The following is a 17,478-nucleotide window of genomic DNA, read 5'->3' as shown; positions in this document are numbered from 1 at the left end:
AAAGACACACTGAATTCAGAAACTACTATATTTCAGATGGAAAATAAGATGGACAAAGGTCAAATTTCTTGTGAAGCAGTACCAGAGCAAGAAGAACAAGAAAATGTTGAGTCTGAAGTTACCAATGTGAGACAGTCAACTCGATACCGAAGACCACCGGGTTGGCTTTCATATTATGTCACTAAAAGCAATATTGCATATTGTCTATTATCAGAGGATGGCGAGCTATCGAGTTTCCATGAGGTTACTCAAAGATCGGATGTATCCTTGTGGATGATAGCAATGCAACAAGAGTTGGAGGCACTAGACAAGAGTAAAACTTGGGATCTTGTTACACTACCACGAGGGAGGAAAGCCATTGGTAATAGATATGTCTATAAGATCAAGCGTGATGGTAATTACCAAGTGGAGTGGTATCGTGCTAGATTGGTGGTAAAAAAGTATGCTCAGAAAGAAGGAATTGACTTCAATGAGATATTTTCTCCTGTGGTTCGGTTTACAAAGTCAGAGTAGTGTTGACATTGTCTGCCGTGTTTGACCTACATCTAAAACAACTAGATGTGAAAACTGTGTTTCCTCATGGAGATCTTGAAGAAGAAATTTATATGCTCCAGCCAGAAGATTTTGCGGAAAAAGAAAAAAAGAACTTAGTTTGCAAGTTGAATAAATCTCTGTACGGTCTCAAACAGGCGTCGAGGTATTGGTACAAGATATTTGATTCATATGTCATGAGCCTTGGATACAACAGACTGAGTGCAGACCCTTGTACGTATTTCAAGAGGTCTGGTGATGATTATATCATTTTAATATTATATGTGGACGACATGTTGGTAGCAAGACCCAACAAAGATCGGGTTTAAGGATTGAAGGCATAGTTGGCTAGGGAATTTGATATGAAGGACTTGAGACCAACAAACAAGATTCTAGAGATGCAAGTTTACCGAGACAGAAGTAACAGAAAGAATTGGCTTTCCTAGAAAAATTATTTCAAGAAAGTCTTGCAACGCTTCAACATGCAAGATGTAAGCCAATCTCGACCCCTCTTTCTGTTAATTTCAAGTTATCTTCTAAAATATGTCATAACAATGAAGCAGAGAGGATGAAGATGTCTCAAGTACCATATGCATCAGCAGTGGGAAGTTTGATGTTCGTCATGATCTGTACAAGACTGGACATTGCTCATGCAGTGGGAGCAGTTAGTCAGTATATGACGAATCCGGAAGAAAGCATTGTATTACTGTTAAGAGGATCCTTAGATACATTAAGGGTACCTCAAATGCTGCATTATGTTATGGAAGATCATATTTTACACTCAAGGGCTATGTTGATTCAGATTATGCAGGTGATCCTGATAAGAGAAAATCTACTACTGGTTATGTGTTTACACTTGTAGAGATAACAGTAAGCTGGGTTTCAAAACTGCAAACAGTTGTGGCATTATCTAGAATGGAGGCAGAATACATGGCAGCTACTAAAGCTTGCAATGAGACAATATGAATTAAAAGGTTATTGGAGGAGATCGGTACAAACAAGAGAATGTTCTTTTGCTTTGTGACAGTCAAAATATCTTGCACATTGCAAGAAATCCAGTCTTTCATTCTAAGACTAAATACATTTGAGCTCAATTTCACTTTGTATAAGAAGTAGTAGAAGAAGGAAGCGAGAATATGCAGAAGATCCATACAAAAGATAACATTGCTAATTTTTTCATCAAGCCAATGAACTTTGATAAGTTTGAGTAGTGTAGATCCTCAAGTGGCTTAGCGGAAACGTAAGCAGCAGAGAATGACAAGATTGAAAGGATGCGTGGAGATGTGTGTGATTCTCAACCAAATTTCCAAGTGGGAGAAATGTCGCCAAATTGATGCATTAATTGTAAGGAAAAAACATGGTCATCTACTGCAACAGAAAGTCAATGTCATCTATTGCAGCATAAGGCATTAATGAGGAAACACATTTTGTTAAATTCAAAGAACACATACGCGTTTTCACACAGACGATGAGCTCTATAAATAGAGCTTCATCCCCTCATTTTGAAATCATACTTTCATCAAGTTTTCTCTCATCTTATAGCATTTGAGTGCTTAGTTCTATAATATTTATGAGGTGATTGTTCTCTTATATTAAGAAAATGTGTGTTCTCTTTAGAAACACAGTGAGTGGTTGTACACCATAAAATATTATAGTGAAATTCTTTTTCATCTTCCCTATGATTTTTACCCTAATAATTTTAGAGATTTTCCACGTAAATCTCTGTATCCAGTTTTATACTTTATTTTTATATTATTATCTTAAGTTGGTGCACATTAGACCAACACGAAAGAAGAAGTTGGAGATATATATACTTACTAGTACACCGCCGTAAATTTCTCCAGAATTGCACTTGTACTCATTTTAGTTGTCTTTCGTTGAGAAAGAAAGAAGAACTATGGAAAAATTGAATGGAAGTTATGGATTAATTTGGGCTTTTGGGGTTTAGAACGTATGACTGGCACGTCACATATATTCCGTTAGATAGACTGAAGGACCAATTCGTGTATTTTTGAGAAATATTGGGGATAAAATTGAGAACACCAAAACATTTAGGACTGAATCGAGAACGTATCGAAATATTTAGGACTGAAATCAGATTTTACCCAATTGCTCAATTATATAAAATGAAATGAAAAGATAATTAATGGGTCACCTTCGGCTACAGCCTACAGCAGACAGGACTCGGCTTCTTGGAAGTTGGAACGACGTTTTTCATTGACCATGAAATCGAAAAAATATATACAGATGAATTATATTATAATTTATTTTATTCATTTGTCAACAATATTAAAGGGATGCTGATATATATGGATTGACTTTGAGTTGAGTTTCACTTCTCGTTTTCTGTCTTCCATTTCTTGCCATGCTTTCAATCAGCTAAATCTCAGCGAATTGGTATCTGGGATATCTTTATTCTGGTCAGTTTTTATCAGTTTTACTCGATTCTTGCTTGGATCGATGATGTAACTGTTATTTTTTCTGGTCCTTTGATATTTCTTGATTATATTTTTGGTGCGTGCTTTGTGATACCGAATCTTGAGGTTAATATATGCTTAAATTATTGGTTTTTTGACTTTTAGTTATGAGACCTTGTGGCTTTTATCTGAGGACTAATTAAAGGGTTTGACGCTTGGCTGAGTTTTTGAAAATTTGTAGGGTACGAAGGAGGAAGTGTAAAAAGTTGGGAATAGATTGTTTCTTTTTTTTTTTTTAAATCGGACTTTTGATTTGTTCTTGGATGTTACTTTTGTTTCATAAGAATATGGAGGGAGTTTTAGGATCTTACATCCCATCAGTTCCGATGGATAAGAGAGGATTTGTCTGATTTGTTTCACTTTTTTGTGTGATAACTAGAACAATTTATTGGGTGTGGCTTGGAGATATGAGTTCTTTTGATGGGATTTATAGTCATCAGCTGATAATCTTAAGTTCAAACCTTTGTGGTTGCATGGTAGGTGCATGACCTCTAGTATATGAACTTTTATCCTCATCGTCTTGATTATACAAAAATTTGTGGTATGAGTTTAGTTTGTGTTTTGATGGATGTATTTCGTTCAGACGGAGGTATTTGATTCGAGAAAAGATTTTTAACTTAGCCATCTTGAATCCATTTGAAATCCATCACATAGCACTTACTAGTACAAAATATTTAGTTTGATAGGTGATGAATTTGAGATTCACCTATGTATGTCCAAACAAGTGATTCTGAAACATATCTTCAGTAAATTTATGCCGAATTCGTTTTGATGTTTCTGATGTAGGAACTAGAGAGATGTGGTTCAGTTTTAGCAAGAATATATGCATCTCATTTCCTTTTCCACTGAGATTCCTCTTTGAAGATTGTTGAAACCCCACCCCGATTGAATCTACTCATGACCATTTATAGTTAAAACTTTAAACATCGTGGCATGTACGGTTGTAAAGAAAGATTATTAATTGACAAACCTTACAATAACATCAATATATCAAATCTGTTTTTTCTTTGCTATGTCAGATAAATACCTCGTAGCTAAGTAGTTTAATGTGTGTTGCTAGCTGCTTTCTATTTTGGTCAACATATTTCGAATCTTGCTCTGACATTTTCCTGATATTGGCATAATTTTTTGTACCTCCGAATGGTCACTTATGTTTGACAGTTTTGATGCCACAGGGTTTGGTAGTTAAGAAAAAATCTAACCCAATATGGATCCTGAAAAGAGGATGCTTGCAGATACATGGACCGAGCCTTCATCATGCCGTGAAACACACATACCACCAAATAATCAATCATTTGCTAATTTTGATCCAGATCGACAGAAGTGGGAAGATTCATTTCTTGATTTTGGTATGAGGATTGACTCTCGAAACTCCTTTACTTGCGACACTGGTAACCAAAACCGAACAAGTGATCCACAAGGTAATCATACAAGCAAGGCCAGTGAACCAAATAACATCCAGGAGTGGGATCCAAGAGCGATGCTAAACAATCTATGTTTCCTGGAGAAAAAGATTCATCAGCTTCAAGATTTGATACATTCGTTCATGGGACGCAGAGGCCAATCCGGGGGTCGACCAGACGAGCTTTTGGTTCAGCAGCAACAACTTGTCACTGTTGATTTAACCTCAATTATAGTCCAGCTGATATCAACAGCAGGCAGCCTTCTTCCATCTCTGAATCACAACCTTTTATCAGTTAATCCTATAAACCAGTTGGGGGACTTCAGTGGTGTTGCTAATCCTTCAAATGGAGTTCCAAGAAACATCAGTTTCCCAAAGAATACGAATTTAAACAAGTTGGAAGATCACTCAAACCTGATTGATGCAACAAGTCTTTGTGGTACTGAACAAAATTCCAACATGGAAGATCAAGAAACAAAAAGTGACGATGATGCTGAGGAAGGGGAGAACCTGCCCCCAGGCTCGTACGAAATTCTGCAACTTGAGAAAGAAGAAATCCTCGCGCCTCACACCCATTTTTGCACCATATGTGGAAAAGGATTCAAGAGAGATGCTAATTTAAGAATGCACATGAGAGGCCATGGAGACGAGTACAAAACCCCAGCTGCTCTCGCAAAGCCCAGTAAGGAATCCACCTCTGAGCAAATTCTTGTCAAGAGATACTCGTGCCCATACATTGGCTGCAAAAGGAACAGGGATAACAAGAAGTTTGAGCCTCTCAAAACGATCTTATGTGTGAAAAATCATTACAAGAGAACCCATTGTGACAAGACTTACACTTGTAGCCGTTGCAACACAAAGAAATTTTCAGTTCTTGCAGACCTCAAAACCCACGAAAAACACTGTGGGAGAGACAAATGGCTTTGCTCGTGTGGCACGACCTTTTCAAGGAAAGATAAGCTCTTTGGTCACATTGCTCTTTTCCAAGGCCATACTCCAGCTATTCCATTGGAGGATTCTAAAGGGTTTGCAATGCCAGCCAATGAACGGAAGAATAATGAAGCCACTGACAAGGTTGAACATAAGAATTTCGACTATCAGTCGAATGCTCCAACCCCAGTTTCGTTTCAAAACATGGTGGATGTAAAAGGGTTGGCTGGAGAAGATCTTGCGAATTTTTTCTCGCCTTTTGAAACAAACAGCGTCAGTGGATTCCATGAATTTGCTCGACCTCCATTTGAAGATTCCGAAAATTCGTTGTCATTCCTGCTTTCGGATTACCCCACGAAGAACGGATGATATTCTGGTTCAAATGATATGTTGGACTAAAATTAGTGATATGATGTGGCCTTGTACTAATGCTTTATTGATACATTAAATAAATTTCTACGTTTTCCGTTTTATCTTTAAATAGCATTATATCTTTATTTACGCTACCATGATGCTGTCATTTTTTTCTTTAATTAATGAAAATGCCAGTTATCAACTGTGTTTGTACTTCGTTTCTCTCTTTCATATACTTCTTGCTATGCTTCCGAGGATCGTTTTCCAGAAATAAGATGAGGTGCTTTGGCAAGTACATTCACATGAAATGGTATTGTAGTAACACATGATGCAAGTGTTGGATCTCGGTTTTTTCATGTCCAAACGCAGCGGAATTTTTTAAAATTTTTATTTTTTTTTGACAATCAAAATATATTTGTTTTGGACATTCGTATGGTTTTATGATTAAACATATATAGAATGTTTAAAACTTTTACCTATGGTGAACAATTTTCACTCGGCTCCAACTAATCCGGTATAGGCGGATATAGCTCTTGATGAATTCCTCACGAACTTTCTTCAAGAATTCCTTTCTTTATTCTTCTAATCAGGTCCACGACCAGAAGATTTGTTCCTCTTCCAAATAGCACTAGAATATTTGGAAGAAGTTTTTACGTTGAGATTATTAATTCGAGAAACAGCTCAACCTCTTTTTCAAGAGAGGATGGCCGAAAATTGAGAGGAGATGGGAGATGAATTTTCGAAAATTTGGTGTCTAGTGGAGGCTAGGGTTTTTCGAAAAATTGTGAATGAATTGTTTTTAACCTTAAGCCTAATACACACATATATATATATATGCTTAGGGTCCATTAATAAAATTAAATACTTAGTGGGCTTAATCAATTAATTATTCTAGTCCAACTAGTTTAATTAATCTTTTAAAATCCAATTAAGAACTTTAATAATATGTATGTTGGTCTTGTACTCCTACAAGCTCATTATACATATACCCATTACATTTAATTTAAATCCCTTATAAATTCAACTTTTGAATTTAATATTTAAATTATAAATTCAACTCCTTGAATTTATTACCTCCAAAATTTAATATTTAATAAACTCAACTTTTGAGCTTAATAAATTAATCCATCATAAATTCAACATTTGAATTCAATATTTAAATTATAAATTCAACTCCTTGAATTTATCACCTCGAAACTTTAATATTTAATAAACTCAACATTTGAGTTTAATAAATTAAATTCTTAAATTTTATAAATTCAACTCCTTGAATTTATTCTCTCCAAATTTCATAAATTCAACTTCTTGAATTTACTATCTCATAAATTCAACTCCTTGAATTTATTTTCTCAAAATTTAATTATCATAAATTCAACTCCTTGAATTTACTATATCATAATATAAATTCAACTCCTTGAATTTATTCTCTCAACGGGAACAAACGATCTAGTGCTTGTGTGACCCTCAATGGTTCAGGGATACAGCTAGCCGTGGGTTCACAACTCTTTGTGATTCAGGACATAATCCTTTATTCGGACTTACCCTTATTTGCCTCATTCTATGTATCATCATGAGAATGTCAGAAATCATATTTCTGATTAAACTCATCGAATCATGGTAAGAGCGTCTAGTAGCATCGCCCCATCATTCCCTATGTATCACTGATAGTGCCTGCAACAACCAGTCGATTATGATTAACGTACAGTACGGTCTCTTCATCTCATATATCGCGATCGAATCTGAAACCATTGGTTCATCGAGGGTTGCATAATAATTCGATAACTATGTGACACATATAAATAATGACATCACATGTAATATTGGAAAACTCCTTCTCCAACGTACATCTCATACTCTTGCCAGAGATTCCACACACTATTATTTCATCAGATCACATAGGATATCCACACCCGTAGGTGAGCGGTGAATCCCCGACTACAATGCACTGGCGCCTATATGTGTCGTAATTGTACCCAACCTCGACACCTGATGACTCTCCTGGAGCCGGTAAACGAGTCAAAGCACAGCCCTAGCATATAGAGCCTCAGTGTTGTCCAGGATCGTAAGGACTAATGGTGTACAATCATAACCACAGACTTATCCTCTCGATGAATGATAACCAATTGGAAAGTCTGAGGGAAGGTTGTTCGGCATATGACTACCCCTCTATGTACTTACCAAGAAACGCAGTACACAACATCACAGATGCTAGTTTCGAGCTCAAGCGACCTTTATCCATGTTTTAGGCTGCTGAATCGACTAGGAATGAATTTAAAATATGCAGTGTTTACAAATGAGTTTCAACATCGAATTACGATTCATTTGTATTAAAGCATAATCAAGGACTTTATCTATGATGATCCCATGGGTATACAGATAAAGTGAAACGAAACCATTAAAAGTTAAATTATATTAAAATAAAGATTGTTTTTTACAACTGAGTCAATAAAATCTCTAGCCAACAGTTGGTTTGCTGGACATCTACTCTAAGAGCAAGTGTTAAATTAGACAACCTAAAGCAACTTCTCAATAAACTACTTTATTAAATTTGACTAAGATTCTTGTACGTAGTTGAGTGGCTGAGAGAAGGCTCAGCCATCGAACCATTCACGATGTTGATCCATCAAACAGTAAAATGGTCGTTCCACGTGAAGGGCGGCGAACATCAGTTTACTTAAGTTCCATGCAGTCTGGAACATGATACAAAATCAAAGTCAATAACAAATAAGTTAATTCAAGAAAATCTCCCATTTGATCTGTCTGCGAGCTCATCAAATGAATATTTTCACTGCTTGAACCTGTTGTCTGAAACACGAAAGATTTTGCGAAAGATCATAATCAAAATGCAAAAGGTTTTATGCTCCTTAAGAGTGTCGGATTGGTCATGGACAGAACTAAGTTCTTATACTGCGAGTTTTCATTTCACCAAATTTTACAGATACAGTCTTTGCCCTTTGTCTGGTGCACACCCAGGATTATTGGGTAGGAAGGAAATTACAAATAAAGTTTCAGTTTTTTTTTCCCCATTTGAATGTAGGAAATGTCTTCTTTTTTTTTAAAAAAAAATTTAAATAATTTTAAAATCTTGAATATATTATGTTAAATTTGAGCTTTAATAAATCAGAGCCATTACCCAAGCAAAGCTTAGGACGTGATTGATAGAGTGAACATGATATGAGGCACATAATATTTTTATTTTATCGTGCATAGATTTTTATTGTGCGACCAAACTCTTGTATTTTGAAGTTAGTGCTCTTAATGGATAGAGTTCTCATTTAACAAATAGCATCTATCATATCATGGATGACAATTTTCTCTGAACTCGACAGATAATTCGATATCTAATCTGAATGGAGTAGTGTATAAAGGAGATTTTTTATCCGATTAAATAAGTGAATAATCCGATATAAGGATTTTCTTGTATGGAGATGAAAGGTGAATTTTCAAGAATCATACTCATATCCGACCCGAATATCCGATTAAATTAATATATATAAGGTATGGATGTAAGGTATGGATATTCAGGTATTAATCATACTCCTACCCGACCCAACCCGACCGCATGGGGATGTAAGGTATGGATATTCAGTCCTCCAAAGATACATGGATGATGATGAAATTGAATACCCGATAAAGATGAATATAATAAATGAGGATGGAGATAGATGTTATAAAATCCTACCTAAATTGGATCGTATAGAGTTTAATTTAAATACATAACACTATCAGATAAGAGTTCAAGTTTTATTCAAGTATAAATGTATCTTAGATAGTGGATCACAATCCAGTTCATGCAAACTCAAGCAGTTATCATGATCCAAATTTGATTTATATAATATAATAAAATATAAAATCAACAGCATAAGAAAACTACCAAACAAAAAAATTTCAAACTATGAAAGCTTTATCTATCGGATTGTTCTTTTGCTAGCATCTCATTTCCTTCCGTCACCATCTTTATCTCTTCCTCTTTTTTGAGCATCAGACGATGATATACTATAAGTAACACATTAATCTGCATCGACGACGGATAAACAACATATCATATATATTGTGTGTGTGTGTATATATATAAAAGAGATATAAGAATTACCAAGAAAGCAAAAGAAATAAGCCATAGTGATCGAGAAAATATTGAGACAGATGTTTCCTTCGAGTCTCCGAATGCGTGAATAATAAAATCCCACACAAGAAAAATTCCTGTAGCTGAAAATACACAAAAAGTTTATATATTGCANGAATTTTTCCATTAGATCTTATAATCATTCAGACTTTAAAACATTATTGTATATTTTTCTAGGGACTCGGCATTACAACTATTCATAAAAACTAATTTATTAACCAAGACATACCAAAACTATTTAGGGTGATATATCGTATCGTACCGAAATTATGTATATATCGATTATGCCGAAATTATATGATATATCGAGAATTCGGTACGATATCACTATATACCGTTTTATATCGAAAAAACCTTGCATTGTAAATTTTTAATAAATTTATTGTTTAAAATACTATATATTTTAAAATTTTTATATATTTTTTCGGCATTTCTGTGTTCTGGTATATACCAAATTTTTAAATTTCATACAGTTACATACCGAAAAATTCGATATCGTTATCGTATTATACCGTAATCTTCGGTATACCGAAAATATGGTAAATTTGAAATTTTTTCGGTACAGTAATCTCGGCATACCAAATATTCGGTATTTTTTCCCAACCTAAAATCTACAAGTGACTGCTGGAAAAAAATATATATTAAATTTTATATTAATTATAAATAAAGATTTTGTTTTTTCTAAATGAATAAATATATAGTTACCTGTATTTGTAACACGTAATGGTGAAAATGGGGAGAAGGTTTGCTTCCATATATAGACCAAAACTAGAATCGCAATCAACACATAATAAAGAGAAAAAGATATCAACAGAGGCTCCTGCACCAAGCAAACCAAAAAAAAAAATCAAATATCATAGAAATAATTACCTATTAAACCTCATATTGCTTGTGAAATTAAAATAATATTAAATTTTTAAGTCATATTTTGGATTAGAGTTTTGAAAATACAAATTTTAATCCATCGAGTGATTTGAAAATAAAAACATTTACAAATTGAGTAGGTCGCATATAAACGGAATACAATGTTTAGATATTGAGGAAAACTTATATAATAATGAGTAGTTTCGTATGAGACGAGTCGACCCGATTCATACTTGAAAAACGAAAAGCAATTCTTTTGACATAAAAAATAATAATTTTTAATAGATCGACTCACAAAATTGACCTGTGTCATATCAGTTTTTATGATAATGATATGAGTTCAATAAACATTAAAAAGCTATTTTTCCTCTCGCCCTTTATTTTTTTTTAAAAAAAATAAAATCAATTTTACAGAAAATTAACAAATTTGATTCAAACCTCACAAAACACCACAAAAAAAAAAAAAAGAATCTACGAAGAAGAGAGACAGTCCATTATATTAAATTTTTAATTAATTTGAAGTGTTAATTTATTAAAATTGAAATTTAAACTTCGAATAAATTGAATAATGGCACCATGCACACATATATTTCATGGCAAAAACTTGTGTGAGACGGATCTCTTATTTGAGTCATCCATGAAAAATATTATTTTTATAGTAAGAGTATTACTTTTTATTTTGAATATCGACAAGATTGACTCGTCTCACAGATAAAGATTCGTGAGACCGTCTCACAAGAGACTACTCTATAGTCATACCTGGTAGAAGATATTGAGGGCATCTGCGAGCTTTTCCACCATAATTCCATCCATTTAGTATATTGAAATTTAATAGATTTTAGAGAATTTAGACGACTTTGTATAAAAAAATTATGTGCGTGCGGTGTTATATATATATATATATATATATGTGAATCGAAGTGAAATAAGGAAACATGATAAGGATAATGATAATAATAAATTACTTTAATTTGGATGCCAATAGAATTCTATGTCAACAATTATAATTAAGGAATTTTTTTCATTGTGGTATTTATCTAATCGGAAAAATTAAAAGGATATTAGAAAATCGATCATCTTATTTTTCCAGAAGTCTTGAATGTGTTTATATAGTGAACTTGTATAAATTTAATAATATTCGACCGTGAAATTTTATTAATTTAGAGAAGTGTTAATTAATCGATAAATTAATTATTATTATTTTAAATAATAAATATTCAATTTAACGACCCAAGCATGCAAAATAAACACATATATAGATTTATAAAATTAAATTAGGGTGCATTTTTAATTTTACTGTCCATGTCGTGTATCAAGTTAATTTTCTATCAATGCGTGTTTTTAAAATAATTTAATATGAATATGTGTGTTGGCATGGACAATGAATCTACCACATATACTTACAAATTAGCATGCACATTAAATTTGTGGAATTTATTGTGGAAAAAGTGTCTCATTCCGACATTTTCGCGACCCTCTATTTCTCATACATTAAACACCAAAATCTAGGGGTGTAATAAGTTTCATAGTTGTGTAAACAAATCGAGTTGAATCGAAAAACAATTGATTTGTATTCGAGTCGACTTCGAAGTTGTTCGAACCGACCTAGAAACAAAATTTATTTATTCGACAGTTTGTGAACCGTTCACGATCTTATAATTTTATTGATATAATATAATTATGTATTAATATTAAATAAATAAATTTCGAACTTTCGATTACTTATTTTCTAGCAACATATCAAATAGTTCACAAATATGTTTTAATTTTTTGAGTCGTACTTGAACATTAATTCGAACATAATTCGGACCAATTTTTTTTAAAATTTTCTAACTTTAACGGTGTGTTTGGCAACAGGATTTGGGAGGATTTCATGAGATTTAGATTTCAAAATCTTATTTTTACTGTTTGACAAGGTGATTCAAAAAAAGAATTCGGATTTGTTTAGAATTTTATGGGATTTCATAGGATTTCAATGAGTATATCTAAATCCCATCAAATTTGACGAGATTTGGTGAGATTTGGATTTTAAAAACATACAATTACTTTTTTATCCAAATGAAATTGATCTGGTTATTTATGTTTAGATGATTTATAAGAGTAGCTTAGTAAAATTTTAAAATTCTAAACTCGAATTCATTTCTCTCCAAATAAGAAATGGATTCGTAAATACTATTTTTAAATTTTAAACCAAACGCCAAATGGAATTTCAAATTTCCAAATCCAAATTCATATTTTGAAAAAACCAAACACAATGTAAATTTTCTGGACATATCCTGCTGGAATCGGTTCGGTTCGGGTCAACCCTAAACCACACACAAGTGCACAACGATACACATCACACAGATGCACACTACCCGAATACTCCTACACGTACATCCCTGCCACTGCCGATTATATGCGGGTGCCGCCTGTCCTGTCTGCGTCCCTCCACCGGCACTCTCTCACACTCCGCTCGCGCCTTATTTTTCCGCGCACCGAAGCTCTAGTAACCGTGAGATACTCCGGTCTCCCAGGGTCCGCTCACTGCCCCTCAAATCTGGACTTCTTCAACCCCGATTAAAGGTTAGGGCGGCCGGTTTCTAGTTTCTGGATTATTTAGTTGTCTCCGATTTTCGCTCTCATTATTTTTTACTCGAAATTGACAATTATTTTTTTCTGTGTATGCATGCATATATTTATACAGAATTGTTTCGACATATTGGCTGGGGAAGGAGAAACTATTAATCTCCTCTGCGTAGATTCCAAGTACTTTTTTTATTTTTTATTTTTGTGCTCGAGTTTAGTGTACAAAATTCTCTGGTTTGTGACACTATCTAATTCCACGGCTAATATTGTTTGCTTGTAAGTGTATGCTTCTTGTGTGATTCTCTTGCATATTACAAGCTTACGGACAAAAAGATCGCTTTGAGTTCGAGCATTTTAGTCGAAAGTTTATTTTATAGATTGCTACTCTTGTTTTGTACTATCTATTATTCTATTTATTTTGGAAAGACAGCTCATTTTCATTTACTCACGATCTTATAATTTAACCTCATCCTTTTGGAATTAATAAAGTTTGTCATTTATATAATTGAATAACTGAACTTTCCAATATTTGTCACGGCTTATTTTCATTTGGGTTCTTGTTTATTGCTTAATCTAAATTATTTTAAATTATAATTTTTCCTAATTCTGGTTATTTAAAATTTTCTAAATCCCCCAAAAAATCAACTTCCTAAACGTTTAATCTTAAAATAATAGGATCTTCGGCGTGATTATCCTGGTCAATGGGACTCGAACCTAGTTTTACCTTTTTTATTTTTCAAGTGGTGTGCTAGAGAATAATTTGTGATTCTTGTGAAAGATGATGCTGATGTAGTTGCGAATTGTGTTTAATTTGTAATTAAAGTAAAGAAAATTGATCGGGGGAGTAGTGAAACAAAAATGGATTAATTGACAGAGACAATGGATCCAAGTGACAACAAAACTGAAGGGATGGAAATATATGATTGTGATCCATGCAATTGTCTACGCTTCCCAGTTACCAGTAACATGACCCAGTCATTCATGTTACCTCTAATACCCATTCCAAAGGTGGAAGATTGGTGTTCGAACACATCGATTGTGTTGACTGGAACAGCATGTAGAGCCGGGATTGGATCTCCTATTGGAACAGTGGACATTGGTGTGAGCACATCAGCATATTATTTCTGCATTGCTCTACCTGGAGTTAAGAAGGATCCAGGTAATTCTGTTAACTTGCTTTCTTTTAGTGTTGTGTGTAAGCACTATTTATGTTTCTGGTCCTCGTCTCTCGAGTTCCCGGTATTTTGATAAGACCAGTATAAAATACAGACAATTACGGTGAACAAAGCATTAGGATTGATTTCTCAATCTCCACAATTAACAAAGTTCAATGGAAATGAACTTTTGTATTGAAATTCGGATAATTCAAGAATAATGCAGTAAAGTCCCCTGTCTCCCTCCTCCCCCCTTGCCAATCTAGCAATCAATGCAACAATATTTTTTTGGATATCAAAAAATATTGGACCTTGGTCCTTCTGTAACCCTTGTAGACTAGGCCTCTTCATGGGCTTTTGTGGTCGCCCCTGTTGTGTAAGTAATTGGACTCACCTCCGCTTCACTTCCTCTTACAATTTCTTAAAGAAAACTGATATCATGAACAGTTCATGTGCGACCCATTCAACAATCCTGAACCTGTGTCATTTGCCTATATATGGTGATTTATTTATGTAAATAATGGATTTTCTCATAGGCTTTTGCAATGACCAGTATTAGATGACGCATCGCTTTGTGGAATTAAATACGGCATGAAAGATGCAGCATACTTTCTGGAGTTGTCAAAAGACGTCAATGAATCAAAATATTACTTCTGTTTCCTTTTATTAGTAGCCTTGACAAGTTAAAAAGAAAAAAATATTTTTGTATTGAAAATGAAGTCAGCAAGTAACGTACGTTCAGTTCTTTTGTTTGACTATGAAGTACGAATTATGTTGCATTTACACTATTTCACCTCATTCTAGAAATAATTGTCGGCCTGATGTTGCATCCTTTTGACTTGAAAATGAAGAATATTTCGCGCCATTTGCGTTTAATGTAAGCTTCGCTGTTCTGTTTTTGTCGCTGTAAATACAAATATAATCATTGATCTAGCAAAATCTCAACCCCTGTTTGGAACTCATTTACAACGGAACGGACATTCATTTAGAAGACAAACATGATATGTTTCTCGCTACATTTTGTTTCTTTTCTAAATACCATGTGCAAGGCTATAGGGGGAAATAAACATGTTTCTTTTGCATTTGCAAATATTTATTCTGCTACTGTGTGTATAATAGTATGCTTGTGTCATTATTTGTTGTTACATCCTAGGTTAGTTGTATGTACTATGTAGCTCGTGTTTGGTGAAGGCTCTAATCGATTCCATTTTGATATTTCCCGTATCCAAGCCCTTGGGAATCAAATTACTATTTTGCATACCGAACTCCGATTTCTTTTAAGCTCTGCAAGACACGACCTTTATACTTGTTTCATTTTTTTAATAGGTCAATTCAGCATTGAGATCCAACGGGATGGTAGTGTCTGCGTTAAAGGAGTAACTTCAACAGGTAGCAAAACCGTCACAAAATACTCTCGAGTCTTCGAAATGAAATACCAACGGCAATGTCCCCCTGGACCCTTCACGCTTTCCTTCAGCCTGCCGGGACCTGTTGATCCAAGGTTGTTCTCTCCCAGTTTTAGATCTGACGGCATCTTGGAAGGTGTCGTAGCAAAATACAAAGGGTGTCAGTTGTCTTAAGCAAATGTGCATCGTGGAATGGAATGATCTGTTCCAGCTGATTAAACATCTCCATGGGGTGAATTCTAGACAATGTACGTAATTAATTCACTCATCTCTAAAAAATTCTGTCTTGAGAACAAGTTTTCAGGAATTTTATCAGGATGTGTTTTGAACACTTGTGCTATGCCTCGGGTCAAGTTTTGTGACTTATAAAATTCGTCCCAGATGTTTAATTATTGCCATTTGCTTCATTGTTACCGCTAGGGGTGAGTACATGTGGGTTGGACTTGGATTGGTTTGGTTTTTTACAAAAACTCGAATCAAATCAAGTTCATTGGTTTTATTAAATAAAAAATAAAGCTAGCTCGAGTTTTATAATAATTGAATTTAAATTGAGCTAGGGGAATTTGATGACCTCAAGATTCAAGAACCGATGAAAACACTTGGGAATCCTCCGTAAAAGTATTATGTTTAACATAACGGTAAGGATTGTGTGTATCAGATAAGTATTGTTTCAGATGTTGTAACTTTTTGTGTCAACATGTAGTGTAATATTATAAAATCACCATATATAGGCAAATAGCACAGTGATATTTATGCACAAGTGAACACATTTGTGTTATGTCTCATGACAAAATAATAACTAGAAAAGAAATCGAGTTTGCAAAATCAATACTAGTGAAATAACGAAAAACTATCTTACTTCACAAGTCAAGAAAGTAAAATGCGTCATAAAATATCAATAACAAAAATAACCAAAACATAAGAATGCAAATATTTGTAGTCGAAATTCGAAACAGCAAAACAATTCTCCAATCAACACTTTGTACGGGTGTTGTCTTCAAGTCTCCAACAAGTCACGACAACAAAGTAAAACAACGATGCTTCATATTTGCGAGTTCTCTTTGTTTTCCCGTATATCGCTCGTCTCGCCTTTCTAGCACCTTCGACTCTTGTGCAATAGTTATTCTTCAATATATATAGTTTTGTGTTAATCTTGATAGGTTTGAATAGATTCTCACAAAATAAGAAAATAGTCTTTCATTAGAAATCAAATTCTTCCAAATAATAAAGATAAAATCTAGAGTAAAAAAAAAAACTTCATTCTAGAAAGGAATTTTTTTAAAGAAAAATCTTATTAAAAAAAAAGAAAGAATTTAAGAGAGGCATGTTTCTTTCCAATCACTTTTTTTTATCTTTCTGGACAAAATAAACAGATACAAGTCTATTCAAGCTTACGCAACTCCATTTAGCTACCCTTGAATTTGAATATATCTCCCCCTAAATTTGATCACGTTAGCTTAGGTGTTGTTACCAGTGTTGACAACACGAGAACAAATACGTTCATCAATTAGATTTAATCATAAGCGGAGGAGGGCATTCAATCTAAACCGTTAATCTAAAAACGAATGGACGAGCATGATGCTCTTTGGAAATTGTGCCAGGAATATGAACAGAAGGGTAAAGAATTCAAAGCTACATTCGACCTTTCGACTACCAGGACTTACCTCAT

At 34.0% G+C, this 17,478-nt stretch overlaps 3 protein-coding genes across 9 annotated transcripts in view; all 3 read left to right on the top strand.

Annotated features, from left to right (window-relative positions):
• Positions 1 to 2,137: 2,137 nt before the first annotated feature.
• LOC140964824 (dolichol-phosphate mannose synthase subunit 3-like) overlaps positions 2,138 to 17,478 on the top strand; it is a 51,587-nt gene continuing 36,246 nt past the window's right edge. Inside the window, exon 1 of the mRNA XM_073424772.1 lies at positions 2,138 to 2,147. The gene's annotated coding sequence lies outside the window, so the exon portion shown is untranslated. The remainder of the gene's footprint in view (positions 2,148 to 17,478) is intronic.
• Positions 2,702 to 5,896, top strand: LOC140964417 (protein SENSITIVE TO PROTON RHIZOTOXICITY 1-like). Of its 3 annotated transcripts, none has more exons than XM_073424190.1 (2): positions 2,702 to 2,855; positions 4,184 to 5,896. In XM_073424190.1, the coding sequence occupies exon 2, from the start codon at positions 4,216 to 4,218 to the stop codon at positions 5,707 to 5,709; it is 1,494 nt and encodes a 497-aa protein (XP_073280291.1). In that variant the 5' UTR covers positions 2,702 to 2,855; positions 4,184 to 4,215; the 3' UTR covers positions 5,710 to 5,896. The 3 variants fall into 3 exon arrangements, with proteins under 3 accessions (XP_073280291.1, XP_073280290.1, XP_073280288.1); XM_073424189.1 differs by having other exon boundaries at positions 2,703 to 2,951; positions 4,170 to 5,896; XM_073424187.1 differs by having other exon boundaries at positions 2,704 to 2,951.
• Positions 12,998 to 16,216, top strand: LOC140965274 (increased DNA methylation 3-like). 5 transcript variants are annotated; one of them, XM_073425429.1, is made up of 4 exons: positions 12,998 to 13,246; positions 13,368 to 13,429; positions 14,124 to 14,408; positions 15,730 to 16,216. In XM_073425429.1, the coding sequence occupies exons 3-4, from the start codon at positions 14,129 to 14,131 to the stop codon at positions 15,981 to 15,983; spliced, it is 534 nt and encodes a 177-aa protein (XP_073281530.1). In that variant the 5' UTR covers positions 12,998 to 13,246; positions 13,368 to 13,429; positions 14,124 to 14,128; the 3' UTR covers positions 15,984 to 16,216. The 5 variants fall into 5 exon arrangements, with proteins under 5 accessions (XP_073281530.1, XP_073281528.1, XP_073281531.1 ...); XM_073425427.1 differs by having other exon boundaries at positions 14,073 to 14,408; XM_073425430.1 differs by lacking the exon at positions 13,368 to 13,429.

The sequence above is a fragment of the Primulina huaijiensis genome, chromosome 18 (genome assembly GCF_012295235.1).
Source record: "Primulina huaijiensis isolate GDHJ02 chromosome 18, ASM1229523v2, whole genome shotgun sequence".
NCBI lineage: Eukaryota > Viridiplantae > Streptophyta > Magnoliopsida > Lamiales > Gesneriaceae > Primulina > Primulina huaijiensis.
This window is presented reverse-complemented; position numbering and strand designations above follow the sequence as displayed.

Excerpts from the sequence above, each read along its gene's own strand:
- LOC140964417 (XM_073424190.1), top strand. The coding sequence starts at position 4,216 with ATGGATCCTGAAAAGAGGATGCTTGCAGATACATGGACCGAGCCTTCA.
- LOC140965274 (XM_073425430.1), top strand. The coding sequence starts at position 14,129 with ATGGATCCAAGTGACAACAAAACTGAAGGGATGGAAATATATGATTGT. Across the intron at positions 14,409-15,729 it reads TGGAGTTAAGAAGGATCCAG|GTCAATTCAGCATTGAGATC; the intron begins GTAATTCTGTTA and ends TTTTTTTAATAG.